Source organism: Grus americana, chromosome 5 (assembly GCF_028858705.1).
Source record: "Grus americana isolate bGruAme1 chromosome 5, bGruAme1.mat, whole genome shotgun sequence".
Lineage (NCBI taxonomy): Eukaryota > Metazoa > Chordata > Aves > Gruiformes > Gruidae > Grus > Grus americana.
This window is the reverse complement of record NC_072856.1, coordinates 22,456,188-22,477,609: the sequence shown is the minus strand read 5'-3', so window position 1 is coordinate 22,477,609 and position 21,422 is coordinate 22,456,188. Positions and strand designations below refer to the sequence as shown.

The window sequence follows — 21,422 nt, the reverse complement described above, 5'->3', positions numbered from 1 at the left end:
CAACAGGTCCATGTCTTTCTTGTACAGGGGACCCCAGAGCTGGGCACAGTACTCCAGGTGGGGTCTCACAAGAGTGGAGTAGAGGGGCAGAATCACATCCTTCGACCTGCTGGTCATGCTTCTTTTGATGCAGCCCTGGACACAGTTGGCTTTCTGGGCTGCGTGTGCACATAGCTGGCTCATGTTGAGCTTTTTATCCACCAACACCCCCAAGTCCTTCTCCTCAGGGCTGCTCTCAATCCATTCTCCGCCCAGCCTGTAGTCGTGCTTGGGATTGCCCCCACCCCTGTGCAGGACCTTGCACTTGGCCTTGTGGAACTTCATGCAGTTTGCATGGGCCCACCTCTCCAGCCTGTCAAGGTCCCTCTGGATGGCATCCCTTCCCTCCAGTGTGTTGACCGCACCACACAGCTTGGTGTTGTCGGCAAACTTGCTGAGGGTGCACTCGATCCCACTGTCCATGTCGCCGATAAAGATGTTAAACACCACCAGTCCCAATACCGACCCCTGAGGAATGCCACTTGTCACTAGTCTCCACTTGGACATCAAGCCGTTGACCGCAATTCTTTGAGTGCAACCATCCAGCTAATTCCTTATCCACCAAGTGGTCCATCTGTCAAATCCATGTTTCTCCCATTTAGAGACAAAGTTGTTGTGTGGTACAGTGTCAAATGCTTTGCACAAGTCCAGGTAGATGATGTCAGTTGGTCTTCCCTTATCCACCAACACTGTAACCTCATCATAGAAGGCCACCAAAGTGAAACAATGTTGGCTGTCACCAATCGCCTCCTTATTTATCATGTGCCTCAGCAGTTTCCAGGAGGATCTCCTCCATGATCTTGCCAGGCACAGAGATGAGACTAACTGGTCTATAGTTCCCCAGGTCTTCCTTATTACCCTTTTTAAAAAATGGGGGTTATGTTTCCCCTTTTCCAGCCAGTGGGAACTTCACCAGACTGCCACGACTTCTCAAATATGATGGATAGTGGCTTGGCCACTTCATTCACCAGTTCCCTCAGGACCCACAGGTGCATCTCATCAGGTCCCATGGATTTGTGCACCTTCAGGATCCTTAGATGGTCTCAAACCTGATCTTCTACAGCAGGTGGTCCTTCATTCTCCCAGTCCCTCCTTTTGCCTTCTGAGGCTTGGGCAGTGTGGCTCAAGCACTTGCCAATGAAGACTGAGGCAAAGAAGTCATTGAGTACCTCAGCCTTCTCCGTATCCCAGGTAACCAGGTCTCCTCTTTCCTTCTGGAGAGGGTCCACATTTTCCCTCGTCCTTCTTTTATCACTGACATACCTATAGAAGCTTTTCTTGTTGTCCTTAACATCCCAGGCCAGATTTAATTCTACCTTTCCTAACCTGATGCCTGGCTGCTCTGCCAATTTCTCTGTATTCCTCCCAGGCTACCTGCCCTTGCTTCCACCCTCTGTAGGCTTCCTTTTTGAGTTTGTCCAGGAGCTCCTTGTTCATCCATGCAGGTCTTTGGGCATTTTTTCCCTGACTTCCTCTTTTCTGGGGTGCATCGCTCCTGAGCTTGGAGGAGATGATCCTTGAATATTAGCCAGCTGCCTTGGGCCCCTCTTCCTTCCAGGGCTTTGTCCCATGGTATTGTACCAAGCAGATCTCTGAAGAGGCCAAAGTCTGCTCTCCTGAAGTCCAGGGTAGCGAGCTTGCTGTGCACCCTCCTTGCTGCCCTAAGGATCTTGAACTCCACCATTTCATGGTCACTGCAGCCAAGGCTGACCTCGAGCTTCACATTCCCCACCAGCCCTTCCTTGTTGGTGAGAACAAGGTCCAGCATGGCACCTCTCCTTGTTGGCTCCTCTGTCACTTGGAGAAGGAAGTTATCATCAATGCATTCCAGGAACTTCCTGGATTGCTTATGCCCTGCTGTGTTGTCCCTCCAACAGATATTGGGGTGATTGAAGTCCCCCCATAAGGACCAGGGCTTGTGAACGTGAGGCTGCTCCTATCTGTCTATAGAGGGCCTCATCTGCTCAGTCTCCCTGGTCGGGTGGCCTGTAGCAGACCCCCACTATAGTGTCACCTGTCCCTGCCCCCCCTTTAATCCTGACCCATAAGCTCTCAGTGGGCTCCTCATCCATTCCCAGGCAGAGCTCCAATGCACTCTGGCTGGTCATTGACATAGAGGGCGACAGCCCCCCCGCCATCTCCCCTGTTTGTCCTTCCTAAAGAGCCTGTATCCTTCCTTCCCAACACTCCAGTCATAGGAGTCCACTGCCTGCCACATCTCCGTGGGGCCAGTGAGATCATAGCCCTGCAGGTGTGTGCACATCTCCAACTCCTCTTGTTTATTCCCCATGCTAAATGCGTTTGCACAGAGGCATTTAAGTTGGGTCCCAAATGAAGCTGACTTACTGGCTGGAATTCCTTTGTGCAGCACTTCAAGTGTTCTCCTGCTGACCTGTGCTCCTTGTCCAGGCTCTGGGCTTCTGTTGCTGGCGCTGGCATCAGACTGGTAGTAGTGGGATGGATTGAGTGGGATAGATTCCCCTCCCCTGGCAACTTTAGTTGCCCTCTTCACCAGCTCGGTAAGCCTATAACCTAAGATGATCTTCCCGTTCTCTGACAGATGGACTCCATTGGCCCCAGCAGACCAGATTTCTCAAAGCAAGTCCTGTAGTCTAAATAGCTGAACCTCGGGCTGTGGCACCAGACCTGTCACCATTTGTTGATTCGCCAGATTCAAGTGGCCCTTTCGTAGTCCTCCCCTTGTCTGGGAGGATCGATGAAAAAACCACCTGTGCTCTAGAGTCCATTACCACCACTCCCAGGGCTCTGTAATCCTTCTTGACGCTCTTCAGACTGCTCCCGATTGTATCCCTGATGCCCACATGAAACAACAACAGTGGACTCTATGAGGCTTGCTAGGCTCTTGGTGACATCCCTGATCGGAGCCCCCAGTAAGCAGCACACCTCTCTAGAGAGCACATCGGGTCAGCACATGGGTGCCTCTGTATGTCTCAGAAAATAGTCACCTACTACTGTCACCCATCGCCCTTTCTTAGTTGAGCTGGTTGTTACACGGGGAGCAGACCAGGCTGCCTTACTTAGCTCCAGCATCTCTCCTGATGTGGCAGGTCTTGCCTCTTCAGTCTGCAGAGTGGTGAAGCAGTTCTGCAAGGGCACCTCAGGCTTCGGGGGGAAGTCTCTCCCTCCTGCTGGTCCTTGCTGTCGCAAGCTTCCATTCTTCTGCATTATTGCCCCCGCCCCCGCCCGCCTTCCGTGTGTGCTGGTGAGGGAATTTTTGGCTGTTTGGCCATGGGTCCCCTGCAGACTGTGCTTGAAACCAGCTATCTAACACCTTCTCAGCCTCCCTGATGTTATGCAGCCTTCTCACCGCTTCCTGCTCAGCCACCTGCTCCAGGAGGTCCTACACCTGGGCACACCTTGTGCAGGCAGGCCTGCCACCTGTCCCTGCCCCAGGAGAAAGTTACAGGCACACCCTGTAGCCTGAGGTCTGCAGTGCAGCCTCTCCCCTCAGCAGCTCCGTCTGGGCGGAGGCATCGAGCCCGCAGGGGCAGATGGTGCAGACCCCCCAGCCGGAGCTGCAGCCTTTGCTCTCAGACGAGTGCCCCTCGTTTTGCCTCGAGGGTCAGGTAGTGAGGGTGCCCTCGGCCTGTCACAGAGCGGTGCCAGTTGCCAGGTGGTGTGCACCTCAGGGCTCCCACTCGGCCACTGAACGCCCCTCCTGCCAAAGGACGCCCTCCCGCTCCAACTGCCGCGCCACGCCCCGTTTGCGCGCGGCGCTCCTGGCCGCCCGCGCTCCGTGGGCGGCCTTGTGTAGGCGTGGGGGTGGTCACGGTTGCTCTGGCAACGCCCAGGCCGCGTCAGCGCCTCCAGGGAGAGCTGCGCTCCCCCCGCCTCAGGTAACCCCGAGCGCTGCGGTCTGCGCCGCTCCGGAGCAGCTCCCCTCGGCTACTGGCTGAAATACACTGCACACTATCACCTCTCTGGCCACATCCTGCCTGTCCGTTATATCTGTCACAAAAACAAGTATGGGTTGGAGCTTTGTTGCAAGATATGCAGATCAGAAACCAAAGGGAGTTCCTCCCTCAGTAAGAGAAATAAGTGTTTGCTTCACGGCAATCTGCTAATTTATCTCAACCACAGAGGCGTTCTGGATCTGTTTTTTAATAGCATCTGCAGGAAGGGAATCTTGGTCTCAGACTCCATGCCCTATAGTGTGTATAGTGTTCAAGACCTTCCAGTTCTTCTGAGGAAACTTAATGGTATTTAATTGCGCTGCATTAGATGTCTAGTAATATCATGTTAATTGTGACTTTATCTTTCATCCAAGTAATGGATAGGAAAGCATGCTCAGATACTAATATCTGTTGTGCTAATCCATTTTTAATGCTCCATAAGTTTAAGTGCATTAAAATCTTTTGATGAGATGAAGTAATAATGGCCTTTTTTAAAACAGGAAAAATAGGTACATGCGCTGCACCTATGAATGGCAAGTCAACATGCAGAAATAGAAGATACCAGCAATAAAAGTACATTCACACCCATGTAAATACATATGTCTCATGCACCTATACGTTTCTGAAAAAAATTGGCTTTTTACTGCTAAACTAGATGTGGACCAGGATATTCTGACTAAATATTTTATTAGACAAATACTAGTTCATTGCAGTGACTTCACAGGAAGAATGTGTTTGGTTTAGCTAAAATCCTTACTAGTGCAAAGCCAGTTGCTCGGCTGCCTTACTCATGCCCCAAAAAGCACTAGCCCAGCGCTAGGGCTGTTCCATCTGGAAAGAAAAACTTATGCAATTCCTTACTACACTATCCTGGACGAGTACACACAGTGCTAGACTTCAGCTCTTCTGTGCTGCATCTCTCGTTTAGATGCTGTGACTATTTAGCCTCTTCCAAGACAGCATTTACAGAAATCAACAAAACTTACTAAATTAGGTCCGATGAGGGTTGAGTGTGCTACTGACATGTGCCATAAATGCAAGGCAATAAAATGGGAGGTTTATGGACCAGAAATGGCGAGTTGGGAAACTAGGCCTGTCTGGATGAAATGAGTAAGATGGCTGATGAACTCTGCCTGTGGCACATTTTGGCTAAAAAGGAAAAGAAAAAAACAACCTCAAACCCAGACTCATGCCACTCAGAGAGAGGAAATTGTTATGCTAGCAGGGAAAATGATCAATGGAAACACACTTCACTGTCACCACTGTCTCATCCTCATCATTTTCCCACCACTGAGGCTTTGTCCGCTCTATCTGGAAGGGGTGGCTCGACCAGGCTGGACTGAGTGGATCCTGGTGCCACCATCCTCACAGGATCTGAGAGTCCTAGTGACCTGGAATACGAATTTCAGGATCTGTGGCCTTCATCTCTTTTGCCTTTACAGGCTGGTTTTTGGTGGTTTTTTTCAATTAAACCTAACCTCTTTGCTAGAAATACATGTCTCTGAGCAGCCATTTAACAGTTACTTTAAGCTTGTCAAGGCTCAGAATGTGTGAAGAGTTCATGCTACTTCTGCGGTCTTTTCCAGTTCACAAACAACCATAAAAAAACCCAACCCACAGACAGAACTGTCCTTGTTTCTCCTATTCTCATTTCCTCTTGCCTGTAAGGAAGCAGAAAGAGATTCTATAGGAGTAGTCATAGCTTGAGTCCACCTCACTTGTATTTTATTCCAAGTAGAACTATTATTTTCACTGTTTGTCATCCCCTCTAAGAGACTGCAATTTTCTCCATTTCAAAAAAATACGTGATATTGTAAAAATGAATTTACCTTGCTATTTTATGACTGAGGGGCAGATAAAGACCAAGATACAGCATCATGAAGATAATCTTTGTGCTCAAAACCTGGGGCCCTGCTTCACAGTCTAGTCTTTTGGCGATTGTGTTCTTTGAACCCATTTGTTCCACTGAAACAAGCGCTCAGGTTTCACAGCTCTGACAGGCTGGATTTGGTTAGGGTTTTTTCCTCTCAGATAGAATAGGAAAATTTCTGAAACTGTGCAAGAGGATGAGACTGTGAAACAGGAAAATAATTTCCCTGGTAGCTGCAGTCCCAGCCTTCACCTATGAGCTTGCTTTTCCCTTCAGTTTGTGCTCTGACTGATCTCTGAGGTGATACAGCCCAAGAAGGTTCTCGAGTTTAGAGATTTCATGCTGCTCCTTTGTCCCAATCAGCTCTTCATTCCTTCTGGAACTAGTTGCTCTCTCATGCAGCTGAGGAAGGTTATTTCGGCTAGCGCACAGCCCCCGTGTAGGCAATCACCTAGTGCTGAAGCAGGGGGGGAAAGCCCTGGTCTACTCGCAGTCCTGAACATGCTAGCCAATAGTTTCTCATTGAGGTACCAGTGGGTTTGACTTGGCTCAGCCAGACCAGACATGTGCCAGCCTGTAGCAAAATTAATTCACAGGCCATACGTATGTTTTCTGGTGTTTTTTTCCAGGAGACTTTCCTCACTCAGCAATGAAGGGGCCAAGGCATAAACAGAGCACTCTTTTAGCACTGGGCTACTGACAATTTTGGAAGTAAACCTCCTGCATTCTCTCAGCTTATTAAAAGCACAAGCAATAGCTTGCTAAAAAACCCATGATAAACTGTCCAAAAATGTGAGTTTTCTGTTTCTTACCCCTCCCAGACAGAACCTGATTTCCATGAAACGCAGATGATAATTCACATGCTGAAAGAAAAGAAAAAAAATTAAAAAGCAACAAGACAAACCTTACCTTATCTCACCTGATCTGTGGAGAAGATTGTTTTCTGCAGAGTCATGACTCCTCTACTACAGACCGGTGTTGGTAACTTGTTGGTTTTCCCTTCTGTCTTCAGCAGCAGATACTCTTCTCGCTGACTGCTCACATAGCAGCAGGTTGTCAGGCAAAGGTGTCATGTTAAGTCCATGAGTTTGGCTTGTCAAGTCCTACAACAGTATGCTTGAGCTTAGCATTTTAATTTCCATTTTGATATTCATTCATGCATGGACTTGTTTCTCTCCAAGATTTAACTTTGCTTCTGTTGCTGCCTTTATTAAAGTGGTAGTTTCAGCCAGGTATGAACTTGGGCTTTGCTAACAGGGTGTTAAGGAACCAAGTTACTACCAAGGCAAAGTGACACGTACAAATTTTCCTAGTTTCAGTATCACACCCAGGTGTGATAAACTTCACACAGTGTAGAGTTTAGACTTACCTAAGCAAGTGCCAGCAGTGTGATTCACCTCCTAGAAACAGCTCCTTAGCTAACACCTGGGTTTCTTCATGCCAAAGTCCTTTATATAGGCATGCGCTTGTCCTCATCTTTCTAGTTAAAATTCAGAAAGTGAATCTGCAGTTTAAAAGTTTAAAATGCAACTCAGAGATTTGCCTTTTTTGTTTGTTTGTTTGTTTTGCTTCAGCTGTGGCACCTGGACTTCTAAAATAAAACAAAACAAGTAGGTAGAGTGTGATTTTGGATTCCCTGGAAATGGAAGGGGTTTAGACTTTATAAGGGTAGAAAACACAATGATCTTGAAAGACAAGTCAGTACTGTTGGGAAAGGCAAGGTCAGACCACTGAACACCATTTCCAAACAATTAAATAGCAGGATGGGGATCAATGCCCATGGCAGGTTCCTTGCACACTGCTTTCAGACAGCAATAGAAGCCAGTGTGTGAATGCAAAGGAGCCATATTTTAACTTCTGCCTGTTTCTAACTTATATACTCTCAGTTCAGTTGTAATAGTATAAGATAAAGATAATAAAGTAATAATAAAGAAAATAAACTCAATAAAAATAAAATGTAAGTATATAATATAAATATATAAAATTTAAATTATTTAAATTATTTAAAAATTGTGTAATGTAATAATACTGATATAGTGTAGTAAGTATATGCAAATATAATTAATAATATAAATAGATCATAAATATACAACATATATAAATATAAAAAATAATAAAAAACATTAATAAAAGTAGTTGGACTGGACTAAGACTGTCCCCAGGTTTTTGAGCCAGAACTGTGTGTCCAACACCTTCACATGTCCTTATCAAAATCAGAAAGGGTAAAAGCAAGGGTAAGTCCTTTTGATTCATTTCTAACAGCTGCAGTAACATACGCTGTTGCAATAACAGAGTTGGATTGCTGGTGAGCATCAAAATGCATTTAAAGATCCTTGATATCTCTTGATTTAATCATAATCACTGGACAAGGCTTATTGCTCCTTGAAAACATAGCTGAATAGGGCACCGCCAGACCACACGAAGTGGGGATGATGCCCTTTGAAGAGGCCACCACAAGGAATGGAAGAATGAAGAGATACCCATGTGTACAGGGTGCCAGCCCTCACCCTCTTATTCAGTCCCTATTTCAATGAAAAGCTTTTGTCAGGTTACCTTTACATCCATTTTGGTCTAGGATTCCTATTGTAAATTAAATGCCTGAAAGTCAATGAAGGATAACAAAAAGTCAGAGCAATGAGGTCTTTTCAGCAAGAAGGTGTACTGGCCTGCATATTGCTCTAGCAAGCTCCTAGGGTTCACTTGCAACATACAGTTATTTGTAATAGGGCAAGGACACCAGTTATTCGCACAGAAAGCACAGCAGTCCACTCCAGCTGCTTCTGACTGAATCATCAGCACTTCTTTTATATATATTTTTTTGCTGGGGGATGGGGGTGGAATTATTTTCAAACAAATTTATGGCTGGGGTCTTCCAAAGCACATTACCAGTCAAGTGTCCTCTCCTCAGTGCTTCTTGACCACTGTAATTCATACTGAACATCTATCTCTTTGGAGGACTATTTACACAAACCTCATTTAAGGACACCTAAAACTTCCCTGTCTTAAGAGATCGTTTTCTTGCAAGTCATTTCCTAAACCAAGATGGTTTGATCCTTGCTTCATTTGTTGAAAGTTCTCTTAATAGCCCACAAAGATGATTTTCCTTTTCATTTAGGCCTCAAACTCCATGTGAGGTACGATATGTGGAGTTTTTATTTTGGTCCAGCCTTTTGCTGTTTGGGGGCCATCATAACCAATCTCTGTTTTTAGCTGAGACCTTCCATCCCAGACTGCCTCAGCTTGCTGCGCTGCTCCATGTCTGCTGTGGCTGCTATGCCCTGTGCCAGACTTTCATCACACACTGCTTTTCCTGCCTCTGCTGCAAGCTAGCACTCAGCAGGGAGTTGGGTTTTTTCGTCTTGGCAGAATTTCTTTACTGAGTCAAGGCTTTCCACAGACAAACCTCTTTCAACAAGTGGTGTAGTTTTGGTCTGGAAAAGAAAAGCCACAAACTCAAGCTTCATTCCTGTCACTTTTGATCCATCAGAAGGGCAAAGTGGATGCATCTTCACACCTGCGCTGTTAATCCCAGATCATGCAGCAGCATAAACATGTACAAAGATCTATCCTTCCCCCTAGCCTTTGATCTCCCTGTACCCACAAATTCGGGGGGGGGGGGGGCAGAATATTTATTTGCCCAGACTTTCAGTTGATGGCTCTGTTTGTCAGAGGACCACCCCAACACCACAGCTCATCACTGAGTGATGGTAAGTAGCACAGAAGGGAATGTCTCTGAATGACCAGTTCTGATACAAAGCAAGACAGAAACAGGTTTTTTCCCTTTGTAGTGTGACCTTCAACCCTTAGAGCTATCTATGCCTTCTGTTACACTCTATTGATTGTCCTTCAGATATGCAAGCTGATCTGTTACGGTTCATTTAACCATCCTATTTACTTGCTTCCCTTCAAGGTCCAGAGGTAAACTTGCATCCAGCTACATGCTGAATCCCTGAAAGGTGGATAGATAGTTTTTCCACATAATAGAGTCTTCTTCGGCCCAGTGACCTAAATGATTGACCTCCCCCATCCAAGGCTTTAACAGTATGTATGGGCAGCTTGCTAACAGAGCTGCGGGTTTTGGGACCTATTATCTGTGTCTGAAGCAAAAGAAGAATTCCAGCATTAATGGCAGGACATTAGTCCCACTTCACTAAAGGCTGCCCTGCCTGTTAGATGCAAGCCTGCTTTGATGCTACAGAAACCACATCTCAGCCAGAATTTTGACACAATTGTCTGTTTTATGAAGGGGTGATTGCAGAGCCTTCTGGTAGCATTTGATACCCATGATTTCTCATGATTTAAAGGCACACACAAAAAAACTGAACTGGTTTAGGTCTTCCAGTTTGGACTTCACACACCCCTGTGTTGGTGAGAGAAATTTTGCACATTTGCAGTGAGCCTGTAGGGCAGCCATGAACTTCTGTTCATTGGTTTCCACTGGTTACATTTACACACAGCTTGCTGGATAGAGTAGATCTGCAATATTGAGGTAAACATAGCTTTATCAACCTCAGTGAGAAAAAGGAGTCTCAGGAAGGTGGAGGACAGGAGACAGGTTGAAGGGATATACTGAGTATGAGCACTGCTGTTGCTAACCCAAAAGCTTCATCTCCTGCTCACACACCTTGCTTTCACCACAAGCAGTGCCAGAGGCTGTTTGTGGCACTAAGCACATGGAGGTCTTTCAGGATTGGCCCACAGGTTCTGCCCTCCTCCTCCCAAAAACACATTTTCTGCAGTAATAAGCTGTACACCTTCTCCAGCATTAACAAAATTAACTCACCTGCTTTCAGAGCCACTTTGCATCCCTATGCATGGCACAGGCTGGGCACAGCTCCTGAGCTAGACGCACCACGAGCTGAGCTTTTGTAACCACTGCCAAGCCAGAGGAGGTGTGAATAAAGTGCTGCTGCTGCCCCCTGAAGGCATCACTGGCTCTGCATGTGAATCAGCTAATCACGGCAATTAGTCAGGAAAAAAACAAAGATGGGAGAGGTGCAGATCTTAACCAATTTCCACACTGTAAACCCCGAGCAAAGGAGGGTGGCAATAACAAGGCAGACAGCCAATGGATTAGATTAAGTGCTAGAGAAAATCGAAGAAATAAGCTTTTGAAGATGGGCTTTTTTTGTTTGCTTGGCTGACACAAGCACGGGCATCTTGTTCACACCAGCTTATACATTTTAATAAGCTAGGAGGGGGTTGTGGCAAATGCTGTCCGGCCTCATTTACTTTTGCACTTATTTTTATTTCAAAGAGTTGGGCTTTTAAAGAATAGGGGACGCTCTCTTTGACTGGAGAATGACTAGATGGTGGAAGGTATTTTTGCTGCAGTGCTGTTAAGGATGAACCACCACTTCTGATCAGGATTACGGGTGCAGTGGGCAGCATGCCTCCAGTCTGCTGCTGGGCTTTCAGAGAAGAAAGATGTCTAACATTTAAGAGCCAGAAGAGAGACTGATGATATCCAGTGCCAGACTGAACAGAGGAGCTCAGAGGAACTCCACATCCACGCTACCAAATGCAGTGATGCTCAGCATGTAATAGCTGCCCACCACCGTCTTCTGAGAAAAGACTGAGGATGAGGGGGAAATCACAAGAAATCCCCTCCTCTCTCCCTTCCCCAGCACTCACTCATACTTGTAAAGGAGAGTCATTCTGAATACCTGAGATTCAAAGTCCCAAATGCACATTGGAGCTCCCCTCCCATCCCCAACAAAGGAGAGGGGGAAAAAAAAAAGGATTAGAGCAGGGTGTTTCTTGTAAATATAGTGCATGTGCCACCTAAGGGGGACTTTTCACACATGCCATCAGTCCTCTCCTTCAGAACAGCCTCTCCCAGCCTCTCATCTCTTATATCCAACTACCCATCAAATAAATGATAATTCATTGGCCTGAGATGAGCCCAAAGACAGCAGGTCTTGTTCACTTGTGATAGTGAAGCTGCCCCTTAGAAATAGATACACAGGAGACAAGGGAGGACTTCTTGTTTCTGCTCCAAGAACCATTGATACATGTTAGTCAATAAGTGTTTGGTGGTTTAGTGTGAAGTGGATTAAAAACCCCCAGTGGAAAAGAGGGCTTGCTTACCAATAATGAATGTACATCAGTCTAAGAGGCCTACTGGGTAGGTGCTGTATGGCACAGATTCTGTGGTTTCTCACTGACATTTAATATATATAAATTCTGTTATTTTCCAGGTAGTCCTGGTGCAGTACTGACTTGAACCCTGAGCATCTCATAACTGGCCTGTCTGCTCTTTGAGGAGCCCAAGCAATTCTCACAGAACTCATGCTTTCAGGTTAAAAAAAAAGAAAAAAAAGAAAAAAAGAATTTTCAGTGATGATAGCAACCACAGAAAACTCCTGGGTGTGAGACAATGCAGCTGTCTTCATAAATTTCGAGATGAGAATGATTCTGTGAGTCCAATCTATTTTCCAATGTAACAGAGATTGTTACTGCACAGTCTATAATAATTACACCACAAGAATTACAAACTAGTTCTTGGCATAAGTGGGAGTTAGCTCTGAAGCCTAATGACAGGTACTTCAAACAGTGACCCCCGAATATTGCTGCAATTTATAGGTACTGCAAAGCTGCTCTGTAAATGGTAGGAGTTTAGGATAGGTAAGACCCTTCAAGTCATTTATTTTGGGATATTTTTTTTTTAAGGAATTTGCTTTCCTTTTGCTCATTAAAAAGTCTTATGAGCAAGCTATACTTAAGCCTCCACCCTGCCTTCTATTATACCAATTATCTGGGAAAAGATTAATCTAGTCAGTGTCCTGGTTATAATATATATATTATTGCTGGGAGGGGACACTGCCAGGACAGCTGACCCAAACTGACCAACAGGATATTCCATACCATATGACATCATGCTCCATATATAACTGGGGGAGTTGGCCAGGAGGCACATGGCTCTGGAACTAGCTGAGCATCGGGTCTGGGTGGTGAGCAATTGTCCTGTGCATCACTTGTTTTGTATGTTATTGTTATTATTATTATTTATTGTTGTTGTTGTTGTTATTATTTTCCTTTTCTGTCCTATTAAACTGTCTTTCTTATCCTAACCCACGAGTTTTACCTTTTTCTTTTCGATTCTCTCCCCCATCCCACTGTGGGTGGGGAGTGAGCAAACAGCTCTATTCGTTGCTTGAGCTGCCTGCCAGGTTGAACCATGATGGTCTTTTTTGACACCTCAAAGCATGTGGCCATGGATGAGCCCACAACAGAACAGGTACACCCTTGGGGTGCAGGGACTGCAGCCGTGGGTAAGGCCATGTTGGAGCAGGTTTACTTTTGAAGGGACTGCAGTCTGTGGATAAGTTCAAGCCAGAGCAGGGGCAAGGGGAGGAGTTCAACACAATGTTAAACCCAACGGTCTGGTCCAAAGGGACCAGCGGTGGAGAATGTGCTGGAAGAGAACTGTCATGGTTTAACCCAGCAGGCAGCTAAAACAACCTCACACCCATTCACTCACTGCCCCCTTCAGTGGGATGGGGGAGAGAATCAAAAAGAAAAAGGTAAAACTTGTGGGTTAGGATAAGGACAGTTAACTGGGACAGCAAAGGAAGAGGGAAATAACAACAACAGTATTTATAACAGAATATAGAAAGTGGGTGACACACAATGCAATTTGCTCACCTGACCTGATGCCCAGCCTGTCCCTGAGCAGCAGCCCCTCCTCCCTGGCCAGTCCCCTTTATATACTGAGCATGACATCATGGTATCAAATACCCTTTTGGCTAGTTTGGGTCACCTGTCCTGGCTGTGTCCCCTCCCAGCTTCTTGTGAAAATTATATCTATCCTAGCTGAGAACCAGGAATAATAATAATAGTAATAATAGTAGTAGTAATAATAACAATAATAAATATACAAAACACGTGATGCACAGTGCAATTGCTCACCACCTGAACCTGATGCTCAGATACTTCCCAAGCTGCCCCACGTCCCAGACAACTCCCCAACTGGAGCATGATGTCATATGGTACGGAATATACCTTTGGCCAGTTTGGATCAGCTGTCCTGGCTGTGTCCCCTCCCGGCTTCTTGGGTGCCCCCCACCTTCTCATTGGCAGGCCAGTATGAGAAGCCGAAAAGTCCTTGACTGCTTGGCAACAACTAAAATATTAATGCGTTATCAACATTCTCCTCATCCTAAATCCAAAACTCAGCACCATACCAGCTGCTAGTAAGAAAATTTAACTCTATCCCAGTCAAACTCAGGACAGCCAGCTATTTCCTTTACCTGCATATAATTCTTCTTCATTGCCCTCTCCCATACATTCTTACTTACAGATGTGTCTCCTACACACGCACCCATATTTGTGGCCCAGAGAGTGTGTTGGCCATACACAACTAGCAACTACTGATTAATAATGACAATTTCCAGTTCACTTATTTCCTCACTAGAATTGCTATTTCTTATTATCATTTGGATTGGAGAAATGCAGCCCAAACAACTAATACACCCCGAGCTGCCACTCCTTGTGTACTTAGAACAGCTTTCACTAGACCTGGAGAACTGCTTGGGGCGGGATTTGTCCCCTGGAAGGGAGGAACTTAACACATAGAGGAGCCATAAGCTGGCACAACAATTATACAGCACTTGCTTTGCCAGGTGGGAATAATGGTTGGATATAACTAACATGAGTACTCAAGGTATCTTCGTGTGTAAGTAATGAATGAAGGGCAGCCAATTCTCAGGTGGAAAGTGGCAGCTATTTTACTGCATGCAATTTTGAGCACCGTATTAATGAGAATGTACTGTTCCTTTGCTGCTAAACAACTGCTTTAAAAGCTGGCATTTCTGTTTTGAAGCTTTTGTTTATTTAGTTAAGTGCTCAGTGCCCTCACTGGGAGCTGTTGGGATAGCAAGGGGGACTGTAAGCACTATCCAAATGGGTGGATAAGTAACAAAATCCCATTTAAGCTGTTGTCATGCTGCCAGATCTGCCTTCCACATTTGAAAAACAAATAGGACAAATAATTATCTTCTCTTTGCTGAGGGAGATACCAACTAGCTATGCTCTTCCCACTTGAATTAAGAGGAAAATTTGCGAAGACTTTACTATGGAGCTGGAGTATTTGTGAGTGAGAAACGAGCTGACTGCAGGCTGAACTTCCAGCTTATGTCCCCTAGGAAACTCCCTGGGCACCATGGGGCATCTGCACCAGGGTAAGTCTTGCTTTCTCATCTGCTTTCCTGAGCTCCCCTGCCAGGCTGCTCCATGCGGGGAGCAGCACTGGCTCTGCAGACACCCATCCTGCACGGGGAAGGGGGCAGCCAGGGAGCACAGACAGCCTGGCCCCCCACCTCTTTCAGGAGTTTAGACGCCCGATTTGTGGTTTGCTACAATGCACACATTTCTTTCAGGAGTGGGTGTTTTACCACAAAGGGCAGGCTAACAGGAGGATGCACTCTCCGGCCTTCTCCACAGTCTGTTGAAGACATGCCACTGACCAAACCACACGGGAGATTCGCGGGGCTATGGAAAGGGCCTGACTCTGCCTCAGTGAGGAGTGGCCCCAGCCTCATGGCACAGATAGGTGCCTGCTGCACTAAAATCACTGGATAAAACACAATCACTTGCTTCTGCTGGCTGCAGTTTCCGCAGCTGAATAGATCTTTATCTGCCTCTACATTTCAGTCGTGAATGAGGAGAGGAACTCGCTTTCACTTGTATAGCACCAATACTTAAAAATCATCCTCCTTCAGCCTTTCCTAAGTATGAGAAAGACCCCCAGAGAATGTGTCAGTCTCACAGCAGGGCCCTGCCTGCAGCCCTCTGCACAGGCAGCATCTTTTGTTCTTAGCACAGAACCTGCAATTCTGGCTCTGGCAACTACTGGTGCAAGTCAGTGTCATCAACTTTGGCTGAGTTTCTACACCGCTCAACTCCCCTTTCTCTCTCTGGAGAGAGGTGTGTGCCTGGCCCAGGAGCCCTGCTGCTGGCATGGGGAAGGAGTCAGGTCAGGAAATAACAGGGAATCCAGTTAGGAAAACTGGCTACTCTGGGTCTACAGTGGAATTAAGAAGTTCATATAAGTAAGTACACCATAAACACCACAATTTGTCCCTCACTAGACAGTCATTTTCTGCTCTCTGGGATGCACAGGCTGCCTGTAAGAGTCAAGTATTTTCAGTCTGTTGACTCAGGCTTGTAAGCATCAAAAGACCATTCCTTCCAGGGAAGGTCCATTACCAGTCAGACCTAAAAAGAAAGTGCAATACCCTACCTCCGCCTCAATCCAAACCCTGCAGTGCTCCCCCTGCTGCCACCAGTGCCAGCACCAAGACCTACCGAAATAAACCAGGTTGCTGCCCACCCAGTTGGGGACTGAAGCAGCTCTGCTTGCTGGCAATAAAAACATGCTGCTTGCCAATGGGGGATGTCAGGAAAAAGGCCGGTTGTATTAAGAACAGCTTTCTCCTGAGGGCCCCTCAGTAAGTTTATGACAGAATTGTATGGATGCAGAGAATAAATCACTTACCTTAAGAAGAGGAGACAGAGTAAAAAGAGAAGACAGATTCAGTGTGATGGGAAGTGACTCAATCTAGGTAATTATCCAGTTAGAAGGTAACAAGACAGACTTTGGGAGGTGGTGAGAGAAACTCCTTCTTCCCATTCTGACAGGTCTTACAGGAGGTTTTCTCATGTGGATGACCATGAGGGTAGAAAAGACCTGCCCTGTGCCCCGTCATGGCTGTGTAACATGGTGAGTGGCAAAGTAGCGTAACCCCAGACCAGAACCCTGTATCCAAAATGCAAGTAATTCTCACGCCGCAGCTCTGGCCTGGGGACAGAGTCTTTGCTTTTCGCTTCCAGGGGACTGAGGTTCTGCAGGCTGAGAGCATCCTCAGCAGAGAGCAGCCACTCAGTGCTGCCCCCAGGTCTGCCTCCATGGCCAGCCTTGCACTGCTGTCATGGCAGCTGCAGGGCGCAGCTTTCCAACCACTTCCAGGTTCACCCAGTCTGCCTGTAAAAGGTACGGGCTTGCAGAGGCTTGTGCATCTCACATGGCTGTAAAAGTAGTGCTCGTGACCAGACCCTCAGTGTAGTTTACAGAACAAGTTTTGTTTACTTCAGTTTACAAAGTAAAGCCACCAGCTTTAATTCTCCCTAAAAACCAAAACAACTGGGGAAGTGCATGATTCAGAGTGGCTTGGTGCAAATTTTTGCAAAGTAACAGACACAAAATCAAAATAATTCAAATTATACATATATGTAAAACAAAACAAAATTCAAGTTAAAACCAGGAATGGATTTCTATTAGCCCTAGAGATGATCCAAGAATATGTCAGGAAATAAATAAATCATTCTAATTTTCACCATAAAAGAGGGCATTGCTTACTAATCCAAATGGTTTAGGTATTTACAGAAGGCAAATGGGTTAGAGAAATAGAAAGAAGAAAAGCATTCATAAGAGTGAACTGAAATGCTGCAGGGTGATCACTTCCCCACATGCCTCACTGTGACTAAGAGAAGGCTTTAAATCACTGCAAGGGGCCACAGAAACTCCTTTTGAGCAGGATGCTATTATCTGCCCCACGCTGGGGGGACCATGCCAAGGTGAGACCAGCATGGTCTACTAGGTTTGGCTGTCACCACAGAGATTCTGAAGCTCCACCACAATCCATGGCCACCCTGCGGCAGATGACAACAAATAAGTTGGCCTGGTCAATCCAATTTATGAATAGGAGGACAATTTATCCTAGAATCCATCTGAAGGGAAGACTGCTTAAACCCACATTTTCCTGGCCTCCGCTGGACTGTGCATGCTCCGAGGAAGAGACAACCAGCACAACTAAATCTCTGTTCTTCAACATGTACGCACAGCTGGTGATCAAAACACTCCACATTTCCACAAAGACCAACAGCTAGGGTGCCTTAGGTGATTGCAAAAAAATGCAGGCCCTTTCAAGTATCTCTTTCAACATTTGCAAACCACAGGAGACAAAGCAACACCCTTGTTTACAAAGGCAGTGTGACTTGTGCTTCTCACTGGTATTTCCGATGCTTTGTTACCAAATAATAAACTGCTTTCTTTTTGCTGCACATGCTACTAAGGTCAAATCCTGACAGGTGGGAGCTGTACTTTTGGTGCAGCCAGTGGAGCAGAAGATGCTTAATGCCCAACAGAAGCAGGGCAAATTCTGCAGTTAATGTCATAGTACGCAAAAAAAATCCTGAAGGCTCGTCCTAACCTTCTGTTTCCTTGTCAAGACAGATTTATTTACAATCAGTACCACAGGGACTAGATTCGAGTGGCAGTGGTGTTATATACATATTTTTAATGGGATTTGACATTTAAGGCAGCATTTCAGTTCACCTCTAAGCCTGTAATTACACTTGCAAATCTGCTTAGCAAGACATCAGCGGAGTATCCCAGGGGACTGCTCAAACAGATTGGTTCTGTTCCCATAGAAGCAGCATTTGAGTACCAAGTGATGCCACAAAGCAGACACTGCAGACTGCAGTGCCTGGGACAGACACTTGCAAACTGGACCCACTCCTAATCTTCAAAACAAAAACAAAAACAAAGACTGCAAAAACCCCTGCGCTGAGTCAGATACCACTGGAGGTCAGGAGCACTTCATGAATACACTACCGAGACAGGACTCCTTTCTATGCTCTACTAGTTATCTTTGGTCTCATGAAATCTGCAAGTGCTAAAAGTACCAGAGCAGCCCAAGGATGAAATCCGGTTCGTCACCTCCTGGTCTGGAATCACAATGGCCCAGTGCTGAGAAGCACCTTTATGTCTCTTACACAAGTGCAGACTCTGCCCAGAGCCTCCTTCCCAAAGGAATCCATTTAGATTTCTCCTTTCATTGTAGCCCTACCACCACCGAAATTTTGAGGGCAAATTGATGCCAAATACCAAGATGGTCAGGACTATATTTTGCCCCCAATTTACACGCCCACCCCTCCTTTGCACCCAGTTTACACCACCACCCCCAAAGATATGACTGGAACCAAATAAAATACATATAAAGTACTCAGCTGGGACTCCATGTATATTCAGTTCTCCTCAGGTCTGGGGAAAAAAAAGTCTGATTTGTTCAGATTTGGACTTTTCATCCATGCCCATGGGAGGCAAAGGTAAAGGATCTCCTTCTCTCACAAGCCACCTGAGCAGATATTTCTGCAGGATGTAAATGGTTTCATCCCTGAGTTCAACTTTAAAAGAGAAAAATGCAGTCCTCAGCCATCACCACCCTAAGCACCAGGAAAAAAGTGAACATTTAGCACAGTGCTCTCTGCTGCAGCAACAAAGAGCAAACAAGCAGCTCAAAACTGGGAAAGATGAAGAAAAGCAGAAAGAGGCTAATTTGTATCACACCAAAAAAACAGAAGGAAACCTGAGGCCAAAGGGCTTGGTCTAGTAGAGGAAGAAACATTACAGACAATAGACTGCGCTGTTCAACAGCAAAGCCTTTGCAGCCCTCAGTGCTCATTAGGGAGCAGCCTGGTACCTCCATCAACAACGATCCCAGACAAGCAAGGAAAACAAGCATAGAGAGCATTCCCAAAAAGACATAAGATCTCTCAAGGCCATTTCAATGACATGAGCAAAACTCAAATTTTTCTTTTTTTTCCCAGCAGGGATGACACAACACTTTGTCCAGATTAGTGCATACAGTTCTTCTCGCCTCAGCAAGACTTCTTCTAGCTGACCGATGTGCAGTTCAGCTCTGCAGGGTCCTGCCTACCTGCTGCCATGACTCCGTCTGGCCCATCAGCAATACTGGGCTCACTGGAGCACTGCCTGTGGCTAAAACTGGGCTGCAGGAGGAGGCATTTGTCGGTACTGTCTGACTCCTCAGTCACCATTCCTGTGTGCATCATGGAGGCCATTGCCAGGAGCTGAATATCTGAGTGAGCATTGGCAACAGTGTGACGACGGATGCTACCACATTTCTCCAGGTAAGCCTCACCCTCCTGCTCTGTCAGTGGGGTCAGGGCCATCTCGCTGGGCTGCCGGCTCGTCACCACGTGAGATGAATAATTCAGTACACCAGTCTTAAGATGAGATCGGGAGTACCGTCTCTCTGGAAGAGAAAAAGGAAGCAGGAAAGGTCAATAGGGCACAGACAAAGCATCACCCGAACTGCTAGGGCTGGCCTCAGGGAACAGAGAGGACTCAGTGTGCAGATACAGGGCATCCCACCTCGTTACCATGGGGGAACAGTCAGGTACTAATTATTTCATATTGCTGGGGGTTTGGAAAGGAGGTCTGCCTCTCTCCCAGTAAGGAGACACCTCCCATCCTGCTGTAAGGCAATGGTGCGGCTGCCTGCGAGAGAAGCAAGCCAAAAAGTAACCAGTGCAGCAAAGGGACTTTCTTCATCATCCTCATGGTCTTCTCTCTTACCCAGGGGGTGAGGACCAAGTAGGAGCTCTCACGTGCAGGTTCACTAAAATCAGTGACACTAAAGTGGCACAAGTTCCCAAAGAAACATTCAGTGAGGACCTCAGTTGCCATCCCTTTCTCTGGAAAATTTCTCTCAGGTGATGCCGTTAGCTGGTGTCAACATGAAATTCCTGATGCTTACGTTGCGCTGCCTCCACAGCTGCCTAGGGAAAGTTGGTTCTGCTAGCATTATCCCACTGTATTTTTTAAAGATTATGCAAGAAAAAGAACATTTAATCCACTTTAAAACATGCCTAGTTCTGGGGCTAGACACTGAAAACACCTAACGGTGCACAGCAACAGCCCACAACAGCCCAGGGGGAAAGGCACTGAAGAGAAAGGAAGTACTTGCAGAGCACAGGTGAAGGCGGTGACACAGAATTGATGGGCGCAGGGTCTACGATCTGCTCAGTAAAAACATTAAGGTTTAAAACTCAAACCTGGTTTAAAAACTCAAACCCAAGGTGCAGTCCCTAGCCCCAAATAATGAAGCACCACTTCAATTCTGACACTGAAAGCTTTAAGAAAAGCAGGGGTCTGAGTTTGTGCCTTGGCTTGCTGTAATTCAGTCCCGAGCAGGATGAATCAGACAGTATTACTTTTCACCCGCTGTCTTCCACCACCGTGCAGCATTGCCATGTGGTGTTAAACAACCTGAAGCAGCTGATAAAGCTATTCCCTACCTGTCTCTCTGTTTCTCACCAACTTCCTTGAAGTGCAGGGTCTCATTTTATAAAGTCAGAAGCCTTTAAACCATGTAAAATACTTCCACCAAGACTGCAGAGCATAAGAGATAGAGTAACAAAATGCAAAGCAAAACACTTGTCACTGAAGGTTAAAAAAAGAGTTTTGGAAGCTTGCATCAGGAAGAAAAGCAGAAAACAAACTCTATATTCTTGCAGGGAGGAACGGGTAAGCAGCCAAAACTCCACCATTGTCAGCAGCCAAGCTATGACAACACTTCGCCCTGCTGCTGCCAGTAATACATTCATTCAAAATGGTTTGTTTCATGCTTAACAGTACACACAAATAATTTCTGAGGCTGGTTACAGTGAATATACCCTTTAGGTGCCATCTGCAGCTCAAGTCACAGCAAGCTGTAGTGTTGGAGGGCATTGGGAAAAAGTCATTTAAGGGGGAAGCACACAAGCAGCCTTCCGTTCTGCACCCCTCCTTG

At 46.1% G+C, this 21,422-nt stretch overlaps 2 protein-coding genes across 6 annotated transcripts in view; both read right to left on the bottom strand.

Moving 5' to 3' along the window:
- RAG1 (recombination activating 1) overlaps window positions 1-2,462 on the bottom strand; it is a 35,299-nt gene extending 32,837 nt beyond the window's left edge. The window contains exon 1 of the mRNA XM_054826267.1: window positions 2,386-2,462. The gene's annotated coding sequence lies outside the window, so the exon portion shown is untranslated. The remainder of the gene's footprint in view (window positions 1-2,385) is intronic.
- A 14,455-nt stretch (window positions 2,463-16,917) lies between these two features.
- The window catches only part of PRR5L (proline rich 5 like), a 79,169-nt gene continuing 74,664 nt past the window's right edge, over window positions 16,918-21,422 (bottom strand). For all 5 annotated transcript variants that reach the window (XM_054827127.1, XM_054827128.1, XM_054827125.1 and 2 more), the window contains one exon: window positions 16,918-19,883. In XM_054827127.1, the coding sequence (XP_054683102.1) occupies window positions 19,501-19,883 (383 nt within the window). In that variant the 3' untranslated portion in view covers window positions 16,918-19,500. The remainder of the gene's footprint in view (window positions 19,884-21,422) is intronic.